Here is a 24,610-nt window from a genome sequence, read left to right as displayed (position 1 = left end):
TATACAGTAGATGGGTTTCATACACAAATGTCGTTTTTTCCCGAAATCTATCCCTTTTCATTTAACCCACGCTTTTTAAGCCTCATTCGCACAAATCGCGCAATCTAATCAACATTACCATCACTTAAAGGAAACTTACAAAAACAATATTTTATTCAATTAAAACGTAACATAAGCTACATCACATTTCTTCAATCCTTCACTTACCCGAGAAACGGAACACTAGTTCACATCGTTGCCATCCCCAGCATTAGTTCAAGCTATAAATTGGTTTTTAGCTAATATTAGACCAGATCAAACACCGAGATTTAATAGTAGATCTTCCTCTGCTTCAGGTATATATATATATATATATATATATATATATATATATATATATATATATATATATATATATATTCTTCAAATATATTTACATAACAATTGGAATTAATAAAAGTCCTTGATCAAACCTGATTAGGCAGATTATTATCGATGTATGAAATCAAAAGATACGTGTTTTTCGAATTAATGTACAACATGAAAGTAACAATGGATCTGTGTTACATATATTTGTCATCATCATTCTAAAAATAATTCACATGACAAAATTATGAATCATTACCATGCTTTCTTTGCACTAGTTAGGTGAACTTTCGAAGTTCAAGGTTAAATTGTTTAGGAAAAAAAATGCTTATACAAACAACAATTGTATGTGTTCTTGTTTCATTGTAATCAACGAAATAATGTGATTCCGGTCGTTTGAGAAATTTTTTTTTTTTATCATGGTCCCATTAAAGTTTTATTGACAATTCCGATTGAAATCTTGTATCTGTAATATGAAATTTGAAGAATTTTTTTTTTCCATTAAAGTGTCTTTCATGAAAATTGTAGATCTCTTTGTAATGGTAGATTTTTTACTATTTGCTGATGAGTGTATAGGGCTTTGTGGGGGCAAGAGTATGTACACAAGATATACATGTAGTTCAAAACTAAAAGAAGAAATAAAAGTTTAGCTAAAAGTTATGCCACATTTACAAAAACACATTAAGACCGCAACTTAATAAAAAATTTAATCTAGTAAATAGAATGAATACTCTATTCAAATAAATTAAACTCAAACTTAACAAATGTTAGTGTCTTTAAAATACGATTTTTTTTATAGTTATAACATTAAAAAAGTTAAATGTTGCTGGTCCGTTGGATTTCTCTCCCCTTACTAGGCACAGTTACGTCCCTTACATGTCCCCTGCTTGTGTGTGTGTGTGTGTTGTGTGCTGGAACGACAGGTACCCCCCCCCCCCCTTTGGAATATAGTTTTAACGCTTGGTTGAGTGTGTTCACATGGAGCGAGAAGTGTTCACGTAAGGTGTGTCAGGTGACGGGTGTCAGAGCGTGTGCTAGTTAGTTGTAGTGTGGATGTAGACGTTGATGTGGCAGGCCGTGGCTGTCACTGGGGTCGTGTTAAGTATCATCATCTGTGTTAAAGTATATAGTATCTTTTATTGTTTTCATATTATTTATTCCTATATATTTAAATTAAAGTTATTATCATTGCTTTAGTGTTGTTATAAAGTGAATTTACTGTGGTGTATGTTGTCAGTTGCTATAATATACCCCTAGACTTAGACTGAAGAACCCTACAGGCACAGTAAAAAATTATCAATTTAAACGTGTATCCGATTGGTATTTGTAAATCTTCGTACCGTTAATTTTTAACACACTTTTTGACCTGTTATCTTTGATACTGGTGAAGTAGAGTATGTCTGTGGGATCGACAAGGAAATATAAAATAAATTGTATCACAATCACAACAGAATTAATGAATCCAATGAATATAATTTACACTTTTTTTTCACGCAATTAGCAATGGACGAAACTAAAATATAATTCAAATTGTGTCTGTATTAAACAAGGCACGCGATTGTTCTACTTCATTCGGCTTCTTTGATTTCATTGCGAAATATGGTGGTAACGCCACCTGTCTGTTTATTCTTTATAAAGTCCCGTCATCTCCAGTCGCATGGAACCCATTGTTCACCTTATAAGGATCGCAACTAGCATTGTCTCTTGGCGTTCCACCTTGTTGCATGTGGGCGATGATACCGGCGGCTTTTGACTTGGTTCTTTGATGATTATCTCACCTCGATTATATAGAAGGAGCTATGAAAGACAGCAGTGACAGCATTTTGCAATATTTAGTTGTTGATCGCTTGACCCGATGGTTCACCTTATAAAGATAGCAACTAGCACCGTCTCTTCTCTTGAACGTTTCACATTTTTTATGCCTTATTTCGATGGTTGTCAAGATAGGAACTTTGCAGGAACACATAGTACCTTTATTCTTGTCGGCCTTATGGTTTTTCGGTCTTATGGTCTGTTGGCCTTATGGCTGTCAGCCTTATGTCTTGTCGGCCTTTTGGATGTCGGCCTTTTGTCCTATACCCCTCAGGGACGTAGATGCGGGATGGGCAAAAGGACAGAGATAGCGAGAGTTCCACTTGAAGAGCTCGGAAGCCTATAAATAACTTGACACTTAACCTCAATTAACAGCCTCTGCCGGAGTTCAAAATGTTTTTCGCACCCCCACTAATAAGCTTGATGGCTGTAGCAGGCTAATTAGTCGAGTGCTGATGTATGGTGTTTGTTTAAGAAGGAAATAAAAGGAGAAAAAAAAAATTTGTAAACTGTGTAATGTTTGTTTATAGTTTGACTGGGACTAAACTTGTGAAGTATAGAGATGGACTGAAATGGACATTCAAGTAGAAGGTATAATTGTGATTGCTAGATTGTATGAATTATAACAGTATGTATTGAAGTTAAAAATTAAACTTAACCGTTGTGGTAACTATTTTTTTCCCAAGGAATTTGGTTGTTAAATGTTATATTATTTACATCGCTGAAATTGATTTGTCAGCATGACGATCAAGATTATTATTTTTTAACTTTTGTAGAAATAATATGCGCATCCACCAAACCTTTGTATTGTCCACAGTGATAAAATCCGATCGTGAATTATATGAGTCGGGTGTGTGTCTTGACTTCCGCCGAATCCTTGAAACAGACTTCACAAAACCTTGTTCGATCGAAACAAGATTAAGAACCACTGATCTAGATCTATTTGTATTGGTGATGTTTTATTTACATTGAAGAAAATAGGCGAAATTTTTTTTAAAACTTAACTTTTTGCTGGTTTTTTACTTTCTCGTGCAAATTTTTTTTTCGAGATTTTTGTAAATCTCGACGTTTTACACCTCACTGATACGGAAAAACATAATTTTGCAATCTTGTCCGTATGTCTGTGTGTGTGTGTGTGTGTAAACACGATAACTTGAGTACCGTTACAGCTAGGTTGATGAAATTTCATATATAAGTATTTTATCAAAATCGTAGATCCTGATAAACTTTTGAGCGATTTCCGATATACGGAAGTGGTACTTTTTCTACTTTGAATTTTTGAAAAGCCTATAACTTGAGTACTATTTCAGATAGATAAATGAAACTTCACATGTAAGTAAAAGATCTAATTCTCTACCTTCCGTCGATTTTGAGTAATTTCCGTTGAACGTAAGTACTAATTTACGCTATTTCCGATTTCTCAAAACACGTATGTAAATTTATAAAGTACTAATAATATCCCGCACTATTATGCACTTTTTATTAGGCGTTCACTTGGTGTGCAGTTCTTTTTTCTATGAGATTCTATTCTATTATACAAAGTTTAAATAATTAAAATGGATTACAAATATTGTCTATATCCTTAGTTGCCATCCCTCGTAGTGTTATATTAGAATATTCGAAAAAGTTTAGGGGCGATCACTCCCGGTTTATTTTTTTAGTTGTAGTTGTTTTACACAAGAAAATATATTATTCGACGCAAATGATGTTTCTCAAAACATCACTTAATTGATAATTTTAGTGTTGATTGTTACCACATTGTTTTATGGTCATTAAATGTTTACACTCTAATTGTTTCTCAGAAGGTTGAAACTGTCATACATGTATTTTGTTCTTCGTCGCTCTTGCTTGTAAATTTGAAGGGGGTTTCCTCCAACCTATTAAATATTACGTATAAGCATGTCATGGCACATTTACTCCCATGATTCAGACTGTTTTGTAATCGAGATTTGCCACTTTCTAGATACGCTTTTGGGAGCTGCTTCGCATTTAAATTCTTCAAAAGGAAACTAAATATTTTAATCCTATTTTTTAATCTACCTTTTCTATATTCTCAGTACAAATCAATTGCATTTTTAAAAGGCGTTTCATAACATATTCTCTTATTATTATATTAAATTGTTTAAGTTCTATATCGGATCTTAAAACATGTACACTACAAACAGGATGTACATATAAATATCTTTCCCTTCTCTGCTGAAGGTCGCTGTATTTGTGTACCAGACTTTCACTCCCCCCCCCCCCCGCCCTAATCACATGATCTGTATTTGTTCGTGAAATGAGACTGGTACCACGCGATTAATAGTCACGTGACTTGCTGACAATGCTGGCTGGACATCACTTTTCCCGGATATGACAGAGCCGCATTCTGAGTTGCATAAGTTATGTTGTTCATCGTAGACATCCACGGCTAAGTCTAATCTAGACTCTCTCTCTGGTCCAAGTTTGAAGGTGATAATCAATTAACTATTGTATATTTGGGCGATTCTGACCTTTGACTGTATGTTATAAACGGGAGAGAAGTCAAGACAGTGAATAATGTGCCACCATACAATTAGTGTTACTTAGAGTTTATTTGGAGTATTATATGACAATCCATTTAACTATCCTGTACTGTACTTAAAGTCCATAATCGGTACTGTAATTAAACCCCACAAATCGGTACTATACTTAAAGCACATGAATCGGTACTGTACTTAAAGCCCACCAATCGGTACAGTACTTAAACCCCACCAATCAGTACAGTACTTAAACCCCACCAATCGGTACTGTACTTAAAGCTCACCAATCAGTACTAAACTAAGGGCCCACGAATAGGTACTGTACGTCTCGGGCAGATGAGGCTCGTTAATGGGGACAGCAACTCTTCTAGGAGAGACAACTCCAAAATCAAACAACTGCTGCCTTGTAGTTTGTTATTGGTTGGACAACGGCTATGGAAGCGAACCCAAAAAAAAAAGCAGAGTTAAATCGGAGTCAATGGCCTCAATGGCGCAAAACCAGTCACGTATACTTAATTGTGCTGGAGTGAATCCCTTTCATCACTAAAATTAAGAACGAAGAACAAGAAAGAAGTTACTCTACGTAAACCCCACCAATCGGTTTTATACTTAGGGCCAACCAATTGGTATTGTACGTTAAGCCCACCAATCGGTAGTGTACGTAAAGTCCACGTATCTAAAAACTCGACAAAAATCCACTGGGTATTGAGACAGCCCACTTAATGGTATTCAAATTAAAAAACACTACCAATTGTAGTAAACTTAAAAGAACGTAAAAAGGTAGTTGACTTAAAAGCCAGTTAAATGGAGCTTGACTACCAGTATTGAAACCAGTGATCGCCACCGAACACAATCATGTTAAGTGTTTAACGATATCAGTGGCGGTCAGGATGTTTAGACCCCAGGTTATGATCCCGACTTGGATACTGTACTGTCTGTGACCTGGATTCTTTTTTTGTAACGAAAGCAAAACTGATACAATAATACGATATAAATTGTAAGCTACTTTTGAATGCAAATGGTCGATTTTCCAGCGTCCTTTGTACACTTTTTGTACACTTTGTGGATACTTTGTACATAGTTTTTTTTAAATTTTGTTATCAAACACGCAAAAATAATTATATATATATATGTATATTTATATATACATGTATATATATGTATATACATGTATATATATATATATATATATATATATATATATATATATATATATATATTTATATATATATATATATATATATATATATATATATATATATATATATATTGCAAACCTTAAGGTCAATTGATTACTAATCAAATCAAGATGGAGCATCAAAACAACACGGAGTTCGTCTCCATGTTGCCCTCGCCTGCTTATAGCGACACACCCGAAAGATACGTCTCATCCAAGGATACACGACACCGGGTTTTCCCGAACAGCTCCGGGGATTCCCGAGACGATGCGGAATACTTCGAGAGTCCGTCCGACCTTGAATCTCCCGGGAACATCAGCCAGGGTCAAGTCTCTTTAGGCGTGGTCAGCACCATCAGCGGTCAGTCCGACCACAGCCGGACCGCGCTGCTGAAGAAGGATCAGAAGGAGGTGGTGGTGGAGCAGCGGATGGGCATGTTTGAGGACGATGAGGAGGCGAACCAGTGCCGGTTGGGCAGCTTCAGTCCGCAGTGCTTTCAGGCCTGCGCCAACGTCAAGATGTTCGTCTTCTTCATGTGCGTGCTGCGCATTGTCTCCTCCGCCTTGGCCGCAGGCTATTTAAACAGTGTTATAACGACTATTGAGAAAAGGTCACAATTGGTTTTTTCCTCTCATAACAATCTTATTAAGTATTTAACAACCATAGAGAAAAGGTACAAGTCATTTGTCATTTAGTTTAATTCTCACGAGAATCTACTTCAGTAGGCCTTCATAACAAGCATAGAAATGTTTTAAAATAAAAATCTTATTCATTTCATAGCAACTATCAAGAAAAAAGTTACAATTTTTATGTCTTTTAGTTATATTCTCCTGAAAATATATTCTAATTCAGTATATAACAACGATGGAGAAACGTTAAACATCTTCGTCTTTTTTGTTTTACCTTTAAAATATTTTGCGTTAATATACTTGTGACTAAACTTTCCTCTAAAGTATTTTAAACCAATGTATTTAAACTCTCGTTTCAGGTTTGAAATCGGCAGCTCTATATCAGGGCTGATCGCGACAGCGAACCACTTCGGCAACTTGGTCGCGGTGATATTTGTGTCGTATCTCGGGGCGTCCCGGCACATTCCAAAGTGGATCGGGCTCGGGGTGCTCATCATGGGCACCGGCTCCCTTCTGTTCTCCCTGCCGCACATCCTCGCACCAAAGTACACCGTGAATTCGGGAATGTCCGAAAACCAAACTGAGGACGCCAATATTTGCCGCGCGCCTGGCGTGCAGGCGTACGACTCTGGGCTGTGTATACGGGAGAACTCTGGGAACTGGGGGTACGTCCTGGTGCTGGTGGCCGCACAGATCATGATCGGCACCGGGGGGACGCCCATCATGACGCTGGGGGTCACCTACGTGGACAACCATGTGGCCAAAGAAAAGTCTCCGGCGTATTTAGGTAGGGGCTGATTAACTCTTCATTTACATATCAGTTTTTTTTCGTTCTTATGTCGTCATTGTTAAAAATAACTTTGTATTACTTTGTCTTTATTAGATGTTTAATACTTGTTTTAAAATATACTTTTTGTGAATGGTAACATTTTTATTGGTTGTAATGCTGTTAAAAAATTATGATCCCGAAATGGTTAATTCTTTTGAAGATATTTTAAAATATAATAACACCCCTCCCTTCCCCTGCGTCCTATCACTAATAATGTTTAATAGTTTCTTTTACTGTCGACTTCTTGAACTTTATTGCTTGTAATAAACAAACTTATTATTCCCTTTTAATTCATCACCTATCGATTATTTTGTGTGACCACAGGCTTATAATCCTGAATCTATTTGGCTAAAGAAAGTTATTGGTGTCTTTGTTTTGTTGTAAATCCTTTTTAAAATATTTTACCTTGCCCCTTTTCAAAAACTGTTAAATTACTTAAATTTCGTTACAAAAAGAAGCGGAAAAGCGTTATCAGTATTTAATACCAACACGATAGTATTAGTCATAAAATTTAGGAAACACATTAGTTCACAGTACGAGCAAAGATGTTTTTTGGAAACCTCCCATTACAAACTAGTTTTTAATATTATTTTGTTAGAAAGTTGTGTAGACGCTGGTATACAAGCTGTTACGAATTAAACCAAACTCCACAAACACTACCAAACCGCAATTCATCACCACACCACGACATAACACCAAACTACCATACATTACCAAACCATCATACATCACCAAACCACGACGAAGCACCTAACCACGACACACCACCAAACCATGAAAACACCAAACCATGACAACACCAAAATGCGACACTACACCAAACGCCGATACACCATCACACCATAAAACACCAGCGCACAATACACCACAACTCCACTACATTGTATCCCACGTTTTAACCACAACTTTTCCCCCACTAGTGTGTACTAATTACACAATGCTACTACACGTGTGCTAGTTTTCTGCCAGCGAGTGTTAGTTTCTAGAACAGCTGACTTAAAGATTTCGTGATGAAACACGTCGAAGAGAAGGAAACAATACACGCTGGTTTTAGCTTACTAAAGGATATAAAACAAAAACATAATTTACTAGGCCGAGGAAAAAGTATGGTAATGCTACCTGAACTTGTTTCAACATTTGAGTGCAGATACGTGTAGAATATTACAAGAACATAACATGTTTGAGCAATTAATTTTAAACATCTGTTTTTCGGATATTTACATTTTATTGTTATTATAATGGTTTGTTTATTTACATTGGAAATTAATTAGAATTTTAGAATTTGCCCCACACAGACAAGTCTGCATCATTTAATTTGTCATTGGAATATCATTTTTATCTATTTCTCTCATTACACCTCTAATTACACCTTTTAATATGTCCCTGATGAATATTTCAGCTTGTATCAATTTCTATTCCTCTAATTACATCTTTTAATTTGCCCCTGACTATTTCAGCATGTATCCGCGCCCCTGTTTACACCGTTTATCAGTATTTCAGCTTGTATCCACGCTTCTGTTTTCACCATTTAATTTATCTCTACTTCAGCTTGTATCCACGCCCCTGTTTACACCATTTAATTTATCTCTATTTCAGCATGTATACACGCCCCTGCTTATACCATTTAATTTGTCTCTACTTCAGCATGTATCCACGCCCCTGTTTTCACCGTTTAATTTATCTCTACTTCAGCATGTATCCACGCCCCTGTTTTCACCGTTTAATTTATCTCTATTTCAGCATGTATCCACGCCTCTGGAGTCCTGGGTCCCGTGCTGGGGTATGCACTGGGCGCCCTGCTCCTGCAGTACTACGTGGACACGTTCTCCCACGACGTGCTCATCACCACCTCCAGCCCGCGGTGGATAGGGGCGTGGTGGGGCGGTTTCATCATCTGCGGCGTCCTGCTGCTCTTGCTGTCCCTGCCCTTCCTGGCCTACCCGCGGGTCCTAGTCAGGGAGAGGAGGAAGGTTCTGGAGACGAAGACCAAAGAGGCGCTGTTACAGAAGGCGGATGATGACGATATCAAAGCTAGCCAGTACGGCCGCTCTATCAAAGGTAGTAGCCCTAGCCTTTCTTGATTCCCTTTTTATTTGACTGGTTTCTCTTTTCGGACCTGGCTTTACATGGTTCAAAGGTAGTAGCCCTAGCCTTTTTATTTGACGAGTTTCCCTATTCGGACCTGGCTTTACATGGTTCAAAGGTAGTAGCCCTAGCCGTTCTTGATTCCCTTTTTTGTTGACGAGTTTCCCTATTCGGACCTGGCTGTACATGGTTCAAAGGTAGTAGCCCTAGCCTTTCTTGGTTGCCTTTTTATTTGACGAGTTTCCCGTTTTGGGCCTGGCTTTACATTGTGAAGTTAAGTTTACCTGGTTCTGTCACCTTGTCATATGGCCAGGTGCCTTTATTTTTATTTACAAGAGCCAGGTACCAATGAGAGCTTGTAATTTTTGTACAGCATAGGACCCCCCCCCCTCCACCTTCTTGTGTTTGCTGTGTTATACACATAAAAGAAAGAGAATCACAATCGTGTATTGCAACAATCAGTGGTTCCCACACTGTGTACAGCACGGGACATCATTCTTTGAATTAACCAGTGCTCTATAAATAACAGAAATAGGATACCCTATATTGCTTCTACCAGCCATACCACCCATTGTACAGTATATAAACTCATTGTTTAACCAGTGGTTAGGGCCCTTCCTCTATATTAGTACCAGTGGTTCCCACCTGATTCACATCAAAACACCTAATGTCTAAAATCCATCAACTGATGTGTGATCAGCAAATAACAAGAAATAAAATCAATTTAATTAGCTCAAATGCTTCTAAAAATTATTACTGAAATAAAAAAAAGTTTTATTGCCGGCTACTAGTAGGATTCAAAATACTTATATTTTATTTAAAAGAAAATATCTCCGTTTTTTTTCATTTACCCTTCCTGTCTAAGGGTTAATACACTATCAAGTAAAAGGAATACAAAATATTCGATTATTGGCGGTGTATAATGATAGTAGAGATTGGTTCTGTGACGATTATTCGAATAGTTTTTTCTTAAATAAAAAAAAGTTCTATATTAACTTTTTTCTCTGTTTGAATGGATGGTGGAGAGATCGATGTAAACAGCACCCCGACAAAATCGCGCACGACAAAAGAGCGCCGACATAAGAGCGCAGACAAAAGAGCACCGACAAAAGAGCTCCGACATAAGAGCGCCGACAAAAGAACGCAGCCAATAAAAAAACACGTTGTATGCTCAACGAATATGACATAGTTCACACTTGTTTTAATTAAACAATCGGCGATAAAACGACGTGTTTATTTATATATTATGGTTAATATGTTATGAATGCAGTTTGAAAATAGTTCTAACCCAAGTAACATGGAGAAGATCAAATCACAGGAAGGAAAGGCTATTATTTTGGTCAACGACTACAGATATCGAAAGGACAGAGCAAATGCTGATGAAAGTACGACATTGAGATGCTGCAAGAAAGATGGCTACCGAGGACGGATGAAAATGCTGAACGATGTTGTTAAGTCATTATCGGAACACAATCACGCTTCTGATTCGGCTAAAAACGAAGCAGCGAAAGTTGTTTCGGCTATACGGAAACGGGCAGTGGAAGGAGTGGAAAAACCAAAGCAGATTATACAACAAACCAGAGCAGGAATTTTGATGGAAGTAGCACCTCATTTGCCGGCATAAGTCGCTTCACAGCGTGCAATAGAAAGACAGAGAAACCGCAAGCGGCTGCCATACCCAAATCCGCATAACATTGAGAAGATAACAATTCCTGAACCTCTTCAAACGACAACAAGAGGGCAAAATTTCGTCTTGTGGAATTCCGGACCGACTGACCTTTACAGAATTATGATGTTCGGAACAATGGATAATATCGTCTACAGCAAAACAAACATTGGTTTGTGGATGGAACTTTCAGAGTTGCACCAGTAATCATCTATCAGGTATTTAAATTCATGCTTTAATAGATAACAAGGCAGTGCCGTTGGTTTATTGCCTCATCCAGGACAAGACCGAAGCAACCTATATCAGAGTTTTTGAGAAAATTGTGGAAATTCTACCTACCGTGACTCCTCCGAGCATCATTTCTGATTTTGAGAAAGCCACACAGAATGCAATTCAGCATGTGTTTCCCAATGCACGTCCTGTTGGTTGTCTATTTTACCTAGGCCAATGTTTAGCAAAAAAGCAAGATTTAGGCTAATCGCAACTTTATTACGACAACGAGAAATGTCGAATGACAGTGAAGATGCTGCTTGCCTTAAGTTTTGTTCCTGTAAATGATGTATGTACTGCATTCGAGCATTTGGTAGAAGCTATTCCTGCAGAAATTATGCCACTGGTAGATTATTGGGATGATACTTACATAGGGAGGCGAAGGAGAAACCGTCGAGGTGAACCGCGCTTCGCTCTTGCTATTTGGAATGTCCATAATTGTGTCGCTGAAAATCTACAAACAACTCAGTCGAGGCATGGCATCGCGCATTCCAACAAACGGTAGTTTGGAATTATCCTCCCGTTTATAAATTGATCAACCAGTTTCGTCTGGAAAAAGATCACATCGAAATTGAACTGGAACGTTATCTAGCTGGAGTTAAGCTTCAAAGAACACATATGTTCAGCTGAAACGAAGATTGCAGGCGATTGCTTCAACCTACGCTAATGATTCAATAATGGACTACCTACGAGGTAAATGCAACTATAAAGAAACGTTTATTAATTTAAACCTATTTCATTTTGTTACTTTTCATTTTAGTTTAATTCTCACTTATGGCCTAACATTTAAAATCTTTGTATGTGCTATTAAATCAAGATGCCCGCAAACGTTCAGTTGATTATACCAGTTTTTTAGTTGAAGAAACTGAATAATTAGTTTTTTTTATTGAAACGATGCCTTCTGATCTGAGTTACTTTTATGGTTCCTATTTACTAAACTAGCCATCGGTACCCGTTTCACGTAAATTAGAAGCCTATATATTTTAAAATGTTGTACTTGTTTGATAAAGATTATTTATGAAATAGTTATTAGTCAAAACGCAATGTGCATTACTACACGCTGAACGATTATAGTGACAAAGCAAAGAAATTACTAATTAGCTAAAATTCCGACACATTTAACATAACACAGGCACACACTGATTAAGTGACTTAAATGATTCCGTTAAAAATCTGACTATTCAATGGTCATTATGTTGTTTTTTAAGTAATTTGTATTAGTTTGACCGATAAAATTGTATATATTTCATAGCGTACATCTTGATGAGTAGATCTATAGATTTAGATCTAAATCAAATTTGAATGAAGTAGTTCCTTTCTTTATAGTCTAAAATCACAAATTAAAAAAAATTAAGTCTGACTTGGTGTGTCTCGATCCCGCACCACCTGCTATGTATTTAGTACACTATAATCTCAGCTATTTAGGCACCTTATAAACCATGGAGAATGAAAGACGTATTTTTAAAAAAAATTGACTTACGCGAATATGCCTATTCCTTCAAAGTAATTTTTTTTATCCTAATTTAGCCAGTTCCATAGCTAAACAAACAAAGATTTCTATAAAATATTTTAAGGCCTGAAATAGTTTTATATACAAAATTATTTTTGGAATAGATTCTAGAGTAGATAGTCTAAATCTAGATCTTATCGACTTAGCGGGTCTTAGCGTCTACGTCTAGTTTTTGCGTAGATTTAGATCTAGTCTAGATCTAGAATCTCTAGGTCTAGAATCCAAATAGATAAAATACATTTTATAAGTTTAGGCCGGAAAATTGTATTGTATACATTTCATAGCGTACGTAGATCTAGATCTAAATCTAATTTGAATGAAATAGTTCATTTTTTAAATTCTAAACTAGGCAGATGACGTCATTAGTTAATGTATAAACATTAGTGACGTCATTGCTTCATGGGTTCTTTTTCACAACTATAAACACTTTTCCTGTTGCATAATTAAAACTGTTTTTCTACATTCGAATATGCCTTTATTTTTCTTCTTTAAGTAACATGTTGGTTATACATTTAAAACATCTACCATATTATTTTCAACAAAAGTCCGTATCAAGTTCTCCATATATTGCTGGAGATTCTAATGTGATACCCTGCGAAAATATTTTGCAGAGAGAGAAAGAGAGAGAGAGAGAGAGAGAGAGAGAGAGAGAGAGAGAGAGAGAAGTGCGCACATGGGCTTTTATATATTAGGATATTGTTTTTCGATCTTTAGTTTGCGCTCTTATGTCGGCGCTCTTTTGTCGTGCGCTCTTTTGACGGGTCACCGCTGGGGTCTAATGTAACTAAAATCATTGATTGTTCACTTCTTGTTCTTTATTACAATTGCAATGTTGGACATAATTTCCAACACCACAATTAGGTATTACTTGTCAACAAGTTATGTGCCATATAGGCAATTGAGTCCAATATTATTTATCCTGCTTTTCTTTGCGGATTTGCCTCCATAGCCTTTGTCCAACCAAGAACAAACAACAAAGCAGCAGTTTGATTTTAGAGTTGTCTCTCCAAGATAGCTGCTGTCCCCAGCTATCAAGCCTCATCTGAACGGGGGGTTTGAACTTGGGACTTCTTGGTTTAGCAACCATGAGCTTTACCCACTAGACCATGTCAACCCCAAGCAAAACTATGTGATTGAGACCTTTGATGGTCCACAGAAACAGTGTTGTTGTTGTTGACAGATGTGACTGAGACCTTTGATTGTAATCTAATTATGACCTTTGATAATAATATGGTTGAGACCTTTGATTGTCCCCAGAAATCCCCAAGGCTATGTAACATATAAACTGTGTTGTTGTTGACAGATATGACTGAGACCTTTGATTGTAATATAATTGTGACCATTGATTGAGATCTTTATATGATTGAGACCTTTTCATTGTCCCCAGAAATCCCCAAAGCCGTGCTGCATCTGTTGAAGAACCCAGTGTATGCCGTCATGTTGCCAGCCATTTGCTGTGAGATCTGTATAGTCAGTGGGTTTGTGGTCTTTCTACCCAAGTATCTGGAATCTCAGTTTGGTACTTCACCATCACTGGCTAATCTTTACACGGGTAAGTTTTATTTACTTGTGAACTTCTTAGGTCTTATTTTTTTTAGTTTTTCATTTATGTAATCGACCTTGGGTTATTTGTGGTGCAAATGCCAGTATTTTTCCATCACACCATGTGGTGAAATTTTCAAATAATTTTAATTGGCTATATCGAACCTCTCCTGGTTCTGAGGCGATATAAAACCTACAAAACGCGGTTTCGAGGCAGCCGCTTACCAGATATCCCAGGAGATAGTGCCGTGTGTGATGCCTTATTGTATTTTATAGTTTAGAGCAGCATTTTCCCCCTATTATTTGTGATTTTAGTATCATTCTATGCTTTAAGTTAATTTTCTATAAGCTTTGTTGATTTCCTAGTGCCATATATGTGATATTTGTAACCAAGTGATTTTCATCAACTCGTAAGTTGGGTTTTGGTTTATTTTGTACACTTCTATTATTTTGTATAAATCTAGAGTCAAATTTTATACTTGTACTCATTTTAAAAGGTTATTAATGGATTAAAGTTGTTGTTAGTCACAAGAGCTCATCGTGTCTTTCCTCGTTGGATTTTTTGTGTCTGATACTCTTTAGTTGTTGTCATCTGTTAATAACCATTCAAAAAGAATCCGGTACGTTCGCTAGCTTTACATCTAGTAGAGTAGCGCTCGTAATAAACTCTTATACAGGACTTACTTAAAAAAGAAAAATGTGTTTTGTAAATCTAAATACAGGCTTATACGGAGATGTAACTTCCCCTTTTTGTAAGGTTATCATATTTTTCCCTTTGTAAATAATTTAAAAGAAACATCCAGCTGTGACATTAAAAAAAATTACATTTAGGCCTACATTTTTATTTACAATAATAAATTTTTTGAATTAATCATTTTACCCTTGAAAAACAAGAATTGTTGTCAGAAACATTGTTTTGTATCCTGTTTCCGGCATGCGAATTTTTGTTTTTAAATTGGATTTTATTTCTATGTATATGTACATAAACTTCCGTTTAAAAAAGAAACCCGAATACAGAACTATCACATACACAGAAAGAAAAGCATTATGGGTTGTTGATCTGTTCACTAAACTCATCTGATTTTATTTTTTTGGTCCAATGTTTGTCTGAGCTATTCTGTTTGTATTGATCCTGCACAGCGCCTAATCTTTTGCCTGTCTGTCTTGTCACTTGAATTCTTTTTCTCACAGCAGGATGGGAACCTCCTAAAGGTCAGACAACTCCAGCAATAAAGCAGACATTTTTTGTTTTTATTTTGCTTTGGTAAACATCAAATAGCTCATTATTATCCTCCCTTGGATCATTCAGATTTTTACTTTCTCATATACAGAGTATACAGAAAGTATTGTAATCGTGTAGAAAATTTACTTGAAATTTTGACAGTTTCCACCGTTTTACTTCTCAGTACTTCGTCATTAACGGAGTATAGGGGACTTATTTTAATCGATATCCAGATTTTTTAAAATTTCGGCGTTTTACGAGTAATCGAGTCGGAAAAACTGGATTTTGCAATTCTGTCCGGATGTATTGATATGTGGATGTGTGTCTGTAAACACGATAACTTGAGTACCATTACAGCTAGGTTGATGTATTAGTATTATATCAAATTTGTAGATCCGCATCATCTTTTCAGCGATTTCCGATAACCGGAAGTGGAACTTTTTCTACTTTGAATTTTTTAATAGCCTATAACTTGAATACTTTTTCAGTTAGATAAATGAAATTTCACATTCAAGTAAACAATATAATTTTGTGCCTTCCTTCAAATTTTAATCTTATGTCCGTTGACCAAAAGTAGTAATTTACGCTATTTCCAATTTCTCAAAAAACGCATACGAATTTTTGAAGTACTAATAATATCCCGCACTATTATGCACATTTTGTTTGACGTTCACTTGGTGTGTAATTCTTTTTTCAACGAGATTCTATTGTATTTTAAAAAATTTAAGGAATTAAAAATGATTTGAAATATATTCTATAGCCCGAGTTGACATCCACGTAGTGCTATATAAGAATATTCAAGAACGTTTAGGGAAGATCACTCCCGGTTTTTGTTTTGTTTTGTGTAAGTGTCTTGATGGTTATTGTTATGGGATTGTTTTAAATTATCCTTGTGTGGGTGTCTAGTATTACAGAACAAAAATATATCTCTCTTTGGCTGTTTCTGTTATATAATTTGACTTACAAATGATCTAAGTGAAAAATTTTCAAAGAATTACTAACGTATAAGAAATGTAGGTCAAGAAACCCTGAATGAATTTTGTTATTTTTTTTCTTTTGCTGTAGAGCGCTAAACTGCTAACCCGAAAGTCGAGTTAGAATCAGGGTTCAAGTCAGCAATACGCCAATGAGTCTTGCTAGCTCTGATGTGTACCTAACTCATGTTGGGGAAAGTAAAGGTGGCTGGGCATAGTGCTGACGACACTATCCCTTCAAATCAGCGGTCAAAGAAACAGGTGAACTCTACTTCACTTGCCTCATGGACCATCAAGTTTAAGAAGGGAACTTTTCATGCAAGTTTTAGTAGGGACTGTATTATAGCTTAATGGATTCAAATCCAAATTTCCACATAGCACAACTTCATTGTCTACTTGGGGTATTAAAATAACATTAAATAACTTTTATTGACATTAGCTAAAAGAAGAAAAGAATTAGGTTATCTAAAAGCATGAAAAAATTAATTAAAATCAAAGGAGTTAAGATAAGGTTTTATTTGGTTAATTTTGCAATAATTTTTTTGTATATTATCATCTTATGGAAAACGTGTTTTTTGACAACAAAAGTTTTGGTGTTTTACTTTACATTTAACTATTTTTTCCCTTCTCACCTGTATCAATCATGTCTCAGGTGGCATTGGCATTCCTGGTGCAGTCATTGGCATTCTCATAGGTGGTTATATTCTCAAGAGATTGGCACTGTCCCCAAAAGGTATTTTTTTTTGTCCTTGTAATGTAATGTAGTGGTTTTTGTTTTGTTTTCCATGTTTTTTGTGTGTTGTGATAGATCAGCTGTTCCATTGTTGGATAGGAAGATACACAGGTTTGTTTCATGAACACGTGTTGACATAACAAGTTGTGGTTTAAGTTTTTTACGTACTACTGTAGAAACAGAATGCTCATATGGTTAAAGAATTTTACTTACCATTGTTGAAACAGAATGCTCATGCAGTGCGTAATTTACACTATCTCTTGTTTTAATGAATACGTTCATTTGACTTATGTTTGTTGTTGTTAAGTTACATATAATTAATATGTTTAAGCACCTGATACCCCTAATGTCATCTTTTAGGGCTGATATATCCCAAAATATATTTTATTTGCTGGAAAATACAAAAATTATAATTGACACTTGAGATGGTGTTAAGCAGGTTGAAGCTGTTTGTTAATAACAATGCTATTTCAACCCATGGTCATAGGGGTCGGCGTGGTCGAGTCGGTAAAGCTCATGGTTGCTAAACCGAAAAGTCTCGAGTTCGAACCCTCGGGCAGATGAGGCTCGTTAGCTGGGGACAGCCACTCTTCTAGGAGAGACAACTCCTAAATTAAACAACTGCTGCCTTGTAGTTTGTTCTTGGTTGGACAAAGGCTATGGAAGCAAATCCAAAAAGAAAAGCAGGCTGAAATCGGAGTCAATGGCCTCAATGGCGCATAAACAGTTGACACGTAACGCTTAATTGTGTTGGAGGCGTGGTCGAGTCAGCAAAAAGCTCATATTTGATAAATTTGAACAAAGTCTCGAGTTCAAACCCACTGGCAGATAAATCTCGATCCCCTTCAAACACTGATAATTAAGAACGAAGAAGAAGAAGAAGAACCCATGGTCTTAAATCTGACAATAACCTTGGCCATATCTGTGATTACTTAGAAAAATTCTCCATAAAATAATTTGTTATTTCTTTTTAACAGTTGATTAAAACTAGTTTTGTATAATACAATTTTTTTACAACTATTGATTTAAAATAGTTTTTTTGTTTTGGTAAAATATTTTTCAACATTAATTTAAAAATTATTTGTGTAATTTAACATTTTTCAACTTTGATTACAAAAATGTGTGTGTAGCATTGATTGAAAATTGTTTTGTTTTATAAAACTTTTTTTTCAGGTGTTGACAAAAAACTGTTAGTGTATTAAAACATTTTTTTCAAGTGTAGACAAAAAATTGTTAGTGTATTAAAACATTATTCCCCTATTAAATAACAAATGGTATTGATCTCGCCAGGTGCCATCCAGTTTGTACTTCTCCTCAACACACTGGCCCTGTGTGGCTTCTCTTTCTTCTTCTTCATGGGCTGTGACAACCCTAAAATAGCTGGGGCTAACTTTCCATATTTGAACAGGTTTGTTCAGTCAAATACCATCCTTATTTCTTTCAGTTTAATTATCAGTTTGTCATAAATGACATCATTTTATTATGTAAATTAAATAACTTAAAAATGTAGTAAACAATTTTACCCGTTTAATTATTAAAAAATAATTTTGTTCAGCTTTACATAAATTCTTTGCTATATTTTTTAGCTATTTTATTTAGTTTGTTTTTACTTTTCCCAGTCTGTCGCTAGGTTTTAAGTTTAAATAGTTTTTCTAGTCTAATTTTATTTTTATTTTATAAATGTTTTGTTGTAAAATAGACTAATTTTTTAGAAAACAAAATGCCTACCCTCTCATCAGTTCTGACCATAAAATATTTGAGGTCAACCTGACATCCACGTGCAACCAGAACTGTGACTGCTTGTCCAACCATTACCAGCCCATCTGCGGCATCAACGGCATCACCTACTTCTCCCCGTGTCACGCAGGCTGCACAGGGTCAAACCACTTCTACGACCCAGGCAGGGAGGAGAAATCTTATGTAGGTTTCAACAAGAATTACCTCTGTTTGCTTACCTGTTACCAATAGTGACCACTAGTGACCACTAGTGACCACTAGTAAATGATGTGTCCAACACTGACTGTTATTAAATGACCTGCCTAACTACTATTAAAGTACCTCTGTCCAACACTAACAAATATTAAAGTACTTCTGCCCAACACTGACCACTACTAAAGTACCTCTGCCTAGCACTGACCACTATTAAAGTACCTTTGTCCAACACTGACCACTATCAAAGTACCTCTGTCCAACTCTAACCACTATTAAAGTACCTCTGTCAAAAAACTGACCTGTGGGTAATGCTAATCACCATTAAATAACCTCTGTTGAACTTTCTCCGTCCAACACTGACCACTATGACCTGCGTCACTCAAAGGCAAGAACACATGAGAGTCTGCTATTAAATTACATGTGCCCAATACTGACCGCTATTAAATGATTTGTGTTTTAATACTGACCACTATTTTCTAATAATTTTTTGAAAACATAATTTCATTAATAGAAAAGTGTAAAGTTTTGTTTGTTAAACTTTAATTCTAATTCAAATAAATATTTAGCTGTTAGTACATTTATTGTTGCAATAGTCTTGGTAAGTAAATAACAGCCAATTAGAAATAAATTAAAATCACTATTACACAATTAGGCACAATTTGTCTATGTTGAAATACTTAACTTTCCATGAGTGCTATGGCGTATACCTTCGTTTTATACAGTGCGATAGGCTACAGATAGACTATAAATAAGAAGGTTTACTTGATTAACACATTTTTTTGTATAATTTGCACATGATTAAGGCAAATGTTTGAAGACAATTAATTTCATCTGTCAGAACTACAGTGGCTGTTCATGTATAAGCTTAGGACCAGCTGACCACTCCAACCACGAGGTCATCATATCACCCATGGCAACCAGCGGCGCCTGCAAGAACACGTGTGAGAGGTTGTTGCCCTTTCTCATACTGCTGGTGGGGATGACGTTCTGTGTGGCTAGTACTCAGATGCCACTTCTCATGGTGACGTTGAGGTGAGTATGTGGTGATGACATTCTGTGTAACTGGTACTCAGATGCCACTTCTCATGGTGATGTTGAGGTGAGTATGTGGTGATGACATTCTGTGTAACTGGTACTCAGATGCCACTTCTCATGGTGACGTTGAGGTGAGTATGTGGTGATGACATTCTGTGTAACTGGTACTCAGATGCCACTTCTCATGGTGATGTTTAGGTGAGTTTATGTGGGGATAACATTATGTGTGGCTGATACTCTGATGCTACTCCTCGTGGTCACGCTGAGTTTATGAAGTAACGACATTTAATGTTACTGGTCTCTTCTGATGTTAATGCTCTGGCCACTTTGATCAGTGATCAGTTCTTATTAAATGACCTTGCCTTCTTTTTGTTAAGTGGGTATCACAAACAGCAAACCTGCAAACCTGGGGATTAACTTTAGTTTTGGAGTAAATGATAGGATTGTTCTTTATATCATTATGTATATACGATTAATTTGACTAAACAAAAAAAAATCATTATTTAACAGATCTGTTGCGACAATGGAAAGATCATTTGCTCTGGGATTGCAGTTTGTGATGATGAGGTTGTTTGGTAAGATTTTTTTCTTTTTTAACAGTTAATTTCACACTAAATCATTTATGCTGTGGATAGAAAGGGAAAAAAAACTACAGGTACTTTTAAATCATATAGCAGTTTAACTTCATCAGTTCCGCCATTGTTTAAAACTTTTTAGTATAGTGTCAGTGTATAACATTGAACATAGTAAAATAAGTCTTCTAAACTTGGTTTGACCAGGTACAAGCTGCATTAAAGTATTTTCATAAAATAGTTGATTTAGTTTGTATTTGTATGAACTGTATCAGCTCCTTTCCTACATCTAGAGTTTTATTTCCTCTCCTTCAGCTTACATTCCTAGTCCAATTTTCTTCGGCAACGCCATCGATACATCCTGTCTTCTGTGGAGCGTGAAGTGTGAGCGCAATGGTTCCTGTCTACTGTATGACATCGTCAGGTTCCGTTATAAATATGTTGGTGAGTAGAAGCTACCGGCTACCTGCCATTGTGTAACAATTTTTTTTTTGTATTGCGAAATGTAATTTCAAATGTAGTGATAGATTTTGAAATAATAGAATAATGTTGTAAACTTAATATTAATTTAATGTCGAGACATTACAAATGAATACAGATGGTTGTTGTAATTGTAGAATAATGTTGTAAACTTAGTATTATTTTAATGTCCTGACTTTACAAATGTATAGAGATTATTGTTTAATGAATAGAATAATGTTTTAATTTAAAACTATTTTAATGTCCAGACTTGTGAATTGTAAAGAGATAGTTGAAATGATAAAACAATTATATAAAAATTGTATTCAGGTAATTACCTTGTTTAAGATTAAACTCATCTGCCTCCTATATATGGGTAATGACATGGTGAGGCAGTAGGTTATCTATGCTCTTATGTCATTCATAAGGCTGTATAATCATCGTGTTCAAATAAATTTCATTATATCTACTTTATAACCCCTCATTCCAATCTTGTGTTAGTGAGATTACAACCATTTCAAAAGTTGAATTATAATTTAACGTGTTTTAAATTTGCAGGAATAGCAGCTGGCCTGAAAGTGATATCAATGTGTTTCTTTGTGGGGGTTTGGTACTTCATAAGGAAAAGAACAATAGCTGAAAATGCTGTCACAATGGTAAAAACGTATATTTTTTTGTTTTGAAAGATTTATGTTTGAAAATTGATATAAGTTTTGGAATGTAGTAAAAATAGCAAACGGACATTTTTGTAGTAAAGCTTAGCTACTTGTAATGTAAACACAGCCAACTATCAAATAGGCTGTGTTTTACTAATAGCATGATCTTTACCATAACAGCGTTACTCAAAGAAATAAATAAACCAATGCTAAGCAATATTGTATTGCTTAACCAGCATACTAATAAGAACCAATTTAAAGTTTATTTTCTTCTTATAATGATTGCTCTGTATAAGTTGAGTATATAGGATGTAATTTTATTGTCTGCCGCAGGTTTTCTTCTTATAATTATTGTTCTGTATAAGTTGAGTATATACAATATAATTTTATCATCCGCCACAGGTCTATACCCACACAAGCTCCCACATTTCAGTGGACAAAACTGACCACAAAAATGGGACGCTGGACGAGGCAGGGAAACTAACTCCCCGACCATCCATCCTCAAGATCAAATCACCAGCCTCACCCTCACGACAGGGCGCCAACAAGCCCCACGGCCAGCCCCACCAGAACGGGTCCCCATCAGACAACGGCGCCGTCGCCACAGTCGACGCTGGGAACCTGACCGACATCAGAGTCTCTGACTCAGTTAACCCAAACATTCCACTGAAAGAATCTATTTTGTGATCGCAGTCGGCGTTGTATGTCCATCTTCTTTAACAATGTTTACTCGAGAATCAATGTCGTCATATTACTGTGTGTACTTTTCCGGCTTGAGACTATTTCTTACTATATGCTCCATGTGACGTCACGTTTCGTTTTTCGATTTGCTATATGTTTTTACTCTACTTGTGTTTTCTCTATAGCGTTTTTGACAGATACATAGATATATATATATATAGATAGATAGATACACAGATAGATAGATAGACGGACAGCGAAACCTTTATTAGAGACGAGAGAAATGGCCCGTTGAGGAAGAATGTAACGGGCACTGAAACCAAAACCGAAATCACCACCTTAAGTAAATTAACCGGAAACAAAAAATGACATTGAAAAACGGATTTTTATCCAGAATCAGTACTACACGTAGTTACTGCACATTGACACTAAATATAGTCGTAGCCATACCGCTAAACATTGCACATAATCTCAATCATGACTAAAGTCGCATTTAGAATTTCTTTTAGGCGACTCTACTTGCCCCCCCCCCCTCCCACATACACACAATCGTAGAGCCGGGACGAATCAGTAACGGCTATTAGGGGCAGGTAATTTAGCTTATAAACAATTTGAAACTAATGAGAGGGAAGAACTTCTGATTGATCTTTTCAATGTCGTCTGTAAACTGTCGTAACAGACGGCTGCTTTCCGTAGACTGTGGGAGGGAGTGGGTAGAGTCTAATTAACAAATTATGAATAACTGAAAATTAGACAAAAAAACATCTAAATAGCAGCGTATGATTACGGTGCGGGTCAGCTCGTTTACATTAAAATTAAGACGAACACAGCAGCGTAAGGGGGTCGGCGTGGTCGAGTCGGTAAAGCTCATGGTTGCTAAACCGAAAAGTCTCGAGTTCGAACCCTAGGGCAGATGAGGCTCGTTAGCTGGGGAATGCCACTCTTATAGGAGAGACAACTCCAAAATCAAACAACTGCTGCCTTGTAGTTTGTTCTTGGTTGGACAAAGGCTATGGAAGCAAATCCAAAAAGATGTCAATGGCCTCAATGGCGCATAACCAGTTGACACGTAATGCTTAATTGTGTTGGAGGCGTGGTCGAGTCGGCAAAAAGCTCATGGTTGATAAATTCGAACAAAGACTTGAGGCCAAACCCCTTCAACACTAATAATTAAGAACGAAGAAGAAGAAGAGAAGAACAGCAGCGTAATACGTATATGGGGGAGGGGTTGGAAAGCAGCCCCTGTTGACACAATACTTAGTGACGCCTAATGTAAATTACTCTTTACTTAACGCAAGACTACATTGACTCTGCTGTGTATTTTGACAAAACTTTAAACATGATTCAAAGTCGGAATATTGTAATAAGTGAATGAGACATTCAGGAAGGGGATTCGTCATATGGGTGGGCGTTAATACCCCACCCCGAAATCGCCCCTGGTTACGCCACAGCAATTAACTTCAGCCTCAACAAAAACACAATATATAAAATAACGTGTAGCCTATCTGTAAAAACTACTTAACAATTTCATGTTTATTAAAATGTTAATATTTCAGACATTACAATAAAACGCCACTATCCGTTTATACAGAAGTTTTTTTTTTACTGAAGCATAATCTCACCCACATTCAAACTGAATTGTTGTATCACACAATCAATTAAAGATACATTTGCAATATTTGTTTAGAGTAGGACATGTAATATAAACACGAATACATTTTAGTCGAAACCTTTAAATTATATCTATTTAAATAAAAAATCTGCATTGCTAAATGTTGTGACGCATATTTACGTCATAATTAGAAATAGGTCAAGGATAGGTCGTGGGACGGAGTGGTCTAGCGATAGAGAGCTAGACTGCTAACCCGTAAGTCTCTAGTTTATCCGGGTTCAAGTCAGTAGATCGTCCCTGAGTCCACCCAGCTCTGATGGGTACCTAACTCACGTTAGGGAAAGTAAATGCGGCTGGGCTGACTACA

The 24,610-nt window shown here is 36.2% G+C and overlaps 1 protein-coding gene across 1 annotated transcript; it reads left to right on the top strand.

The window, feature by feature from the left end:
- The first annotated feature begins 1,416 nt into the window (after window positions 1–1,416).
- Window positions 1,417–22,637, top strand: LOC131955215 (solute carrier organic anion transporter family member 5A1-like). Its single transcript, XM_059319237.1, has 13 exons — window positions 1,417–1,467; window positions 5,942–6,446; window positions 6,825–7,252; window positions 9,035–9,352; window positions 14,213–14,377; window positions 17,216–17,296; window positions 18,587–18,704; window positions 19,036–19,216; window positions 20,067–20,260; window positions 20,774–20,838; window positions 21,151–21,279; window positions 21,853–21,958; window positions 22,370–22,637. Exons 2-13 carry the CDS (start codon window positions 5,968–5,970, stop codon window positions 22,635–22,637), a joined length of 2,532 nt encoding a protein of 843 aa, XP_059175220.1. The 5' UTR covers window positions 1,417–1,467; window positions 5,942–5,967.
- Window positions 22,638–24,610: the final 1,973 nt, after the last annotated feature.

The sequence above is a fragment of the Physella acuta genome, unplaced genomic scaffold, assembly GCF_028476545.2.
Source record: "Physella acuta isolate Inbredline_101_S28 unplaced genomic scaffold, ASM2847654v3 ptg001058l, whole genome shotgun sequence".
Classification (NCBI taxonomy): Eukaryota; Metazoa; Mollusca; class Gastropoda; family Physidae; genus Physella; species Physella acuta.
The sequence above is the reverse complement of the archived record's forward strand: the minus strand, read 5'-3'. Positions and strand labels throughout refer to the sequence as shown.

Coding starts and splice junctions, on each gene's coding strand:
- LOC131955215 (XM_059319237.1), top strand. CDS start 5,968: ATGGAGCATCAAAACAACACGGAGTTCGTCTCCATGTTGCCCTCGCCT. Junction 14,378..17,215: donor ACTGGCTAATCTTTACACGG/GTAAGTTTTATT, acceptor ATCATGTCTCAG/GTGGCATTGGCATTCCTGGT. Junction 19,217..20,066: donor GCAGGGAGGAGAAATCTTAT/GTAGGTTTCAAC, acceptor TTCATCTGTCAG/AACTACAGTGGCTGTTCATG.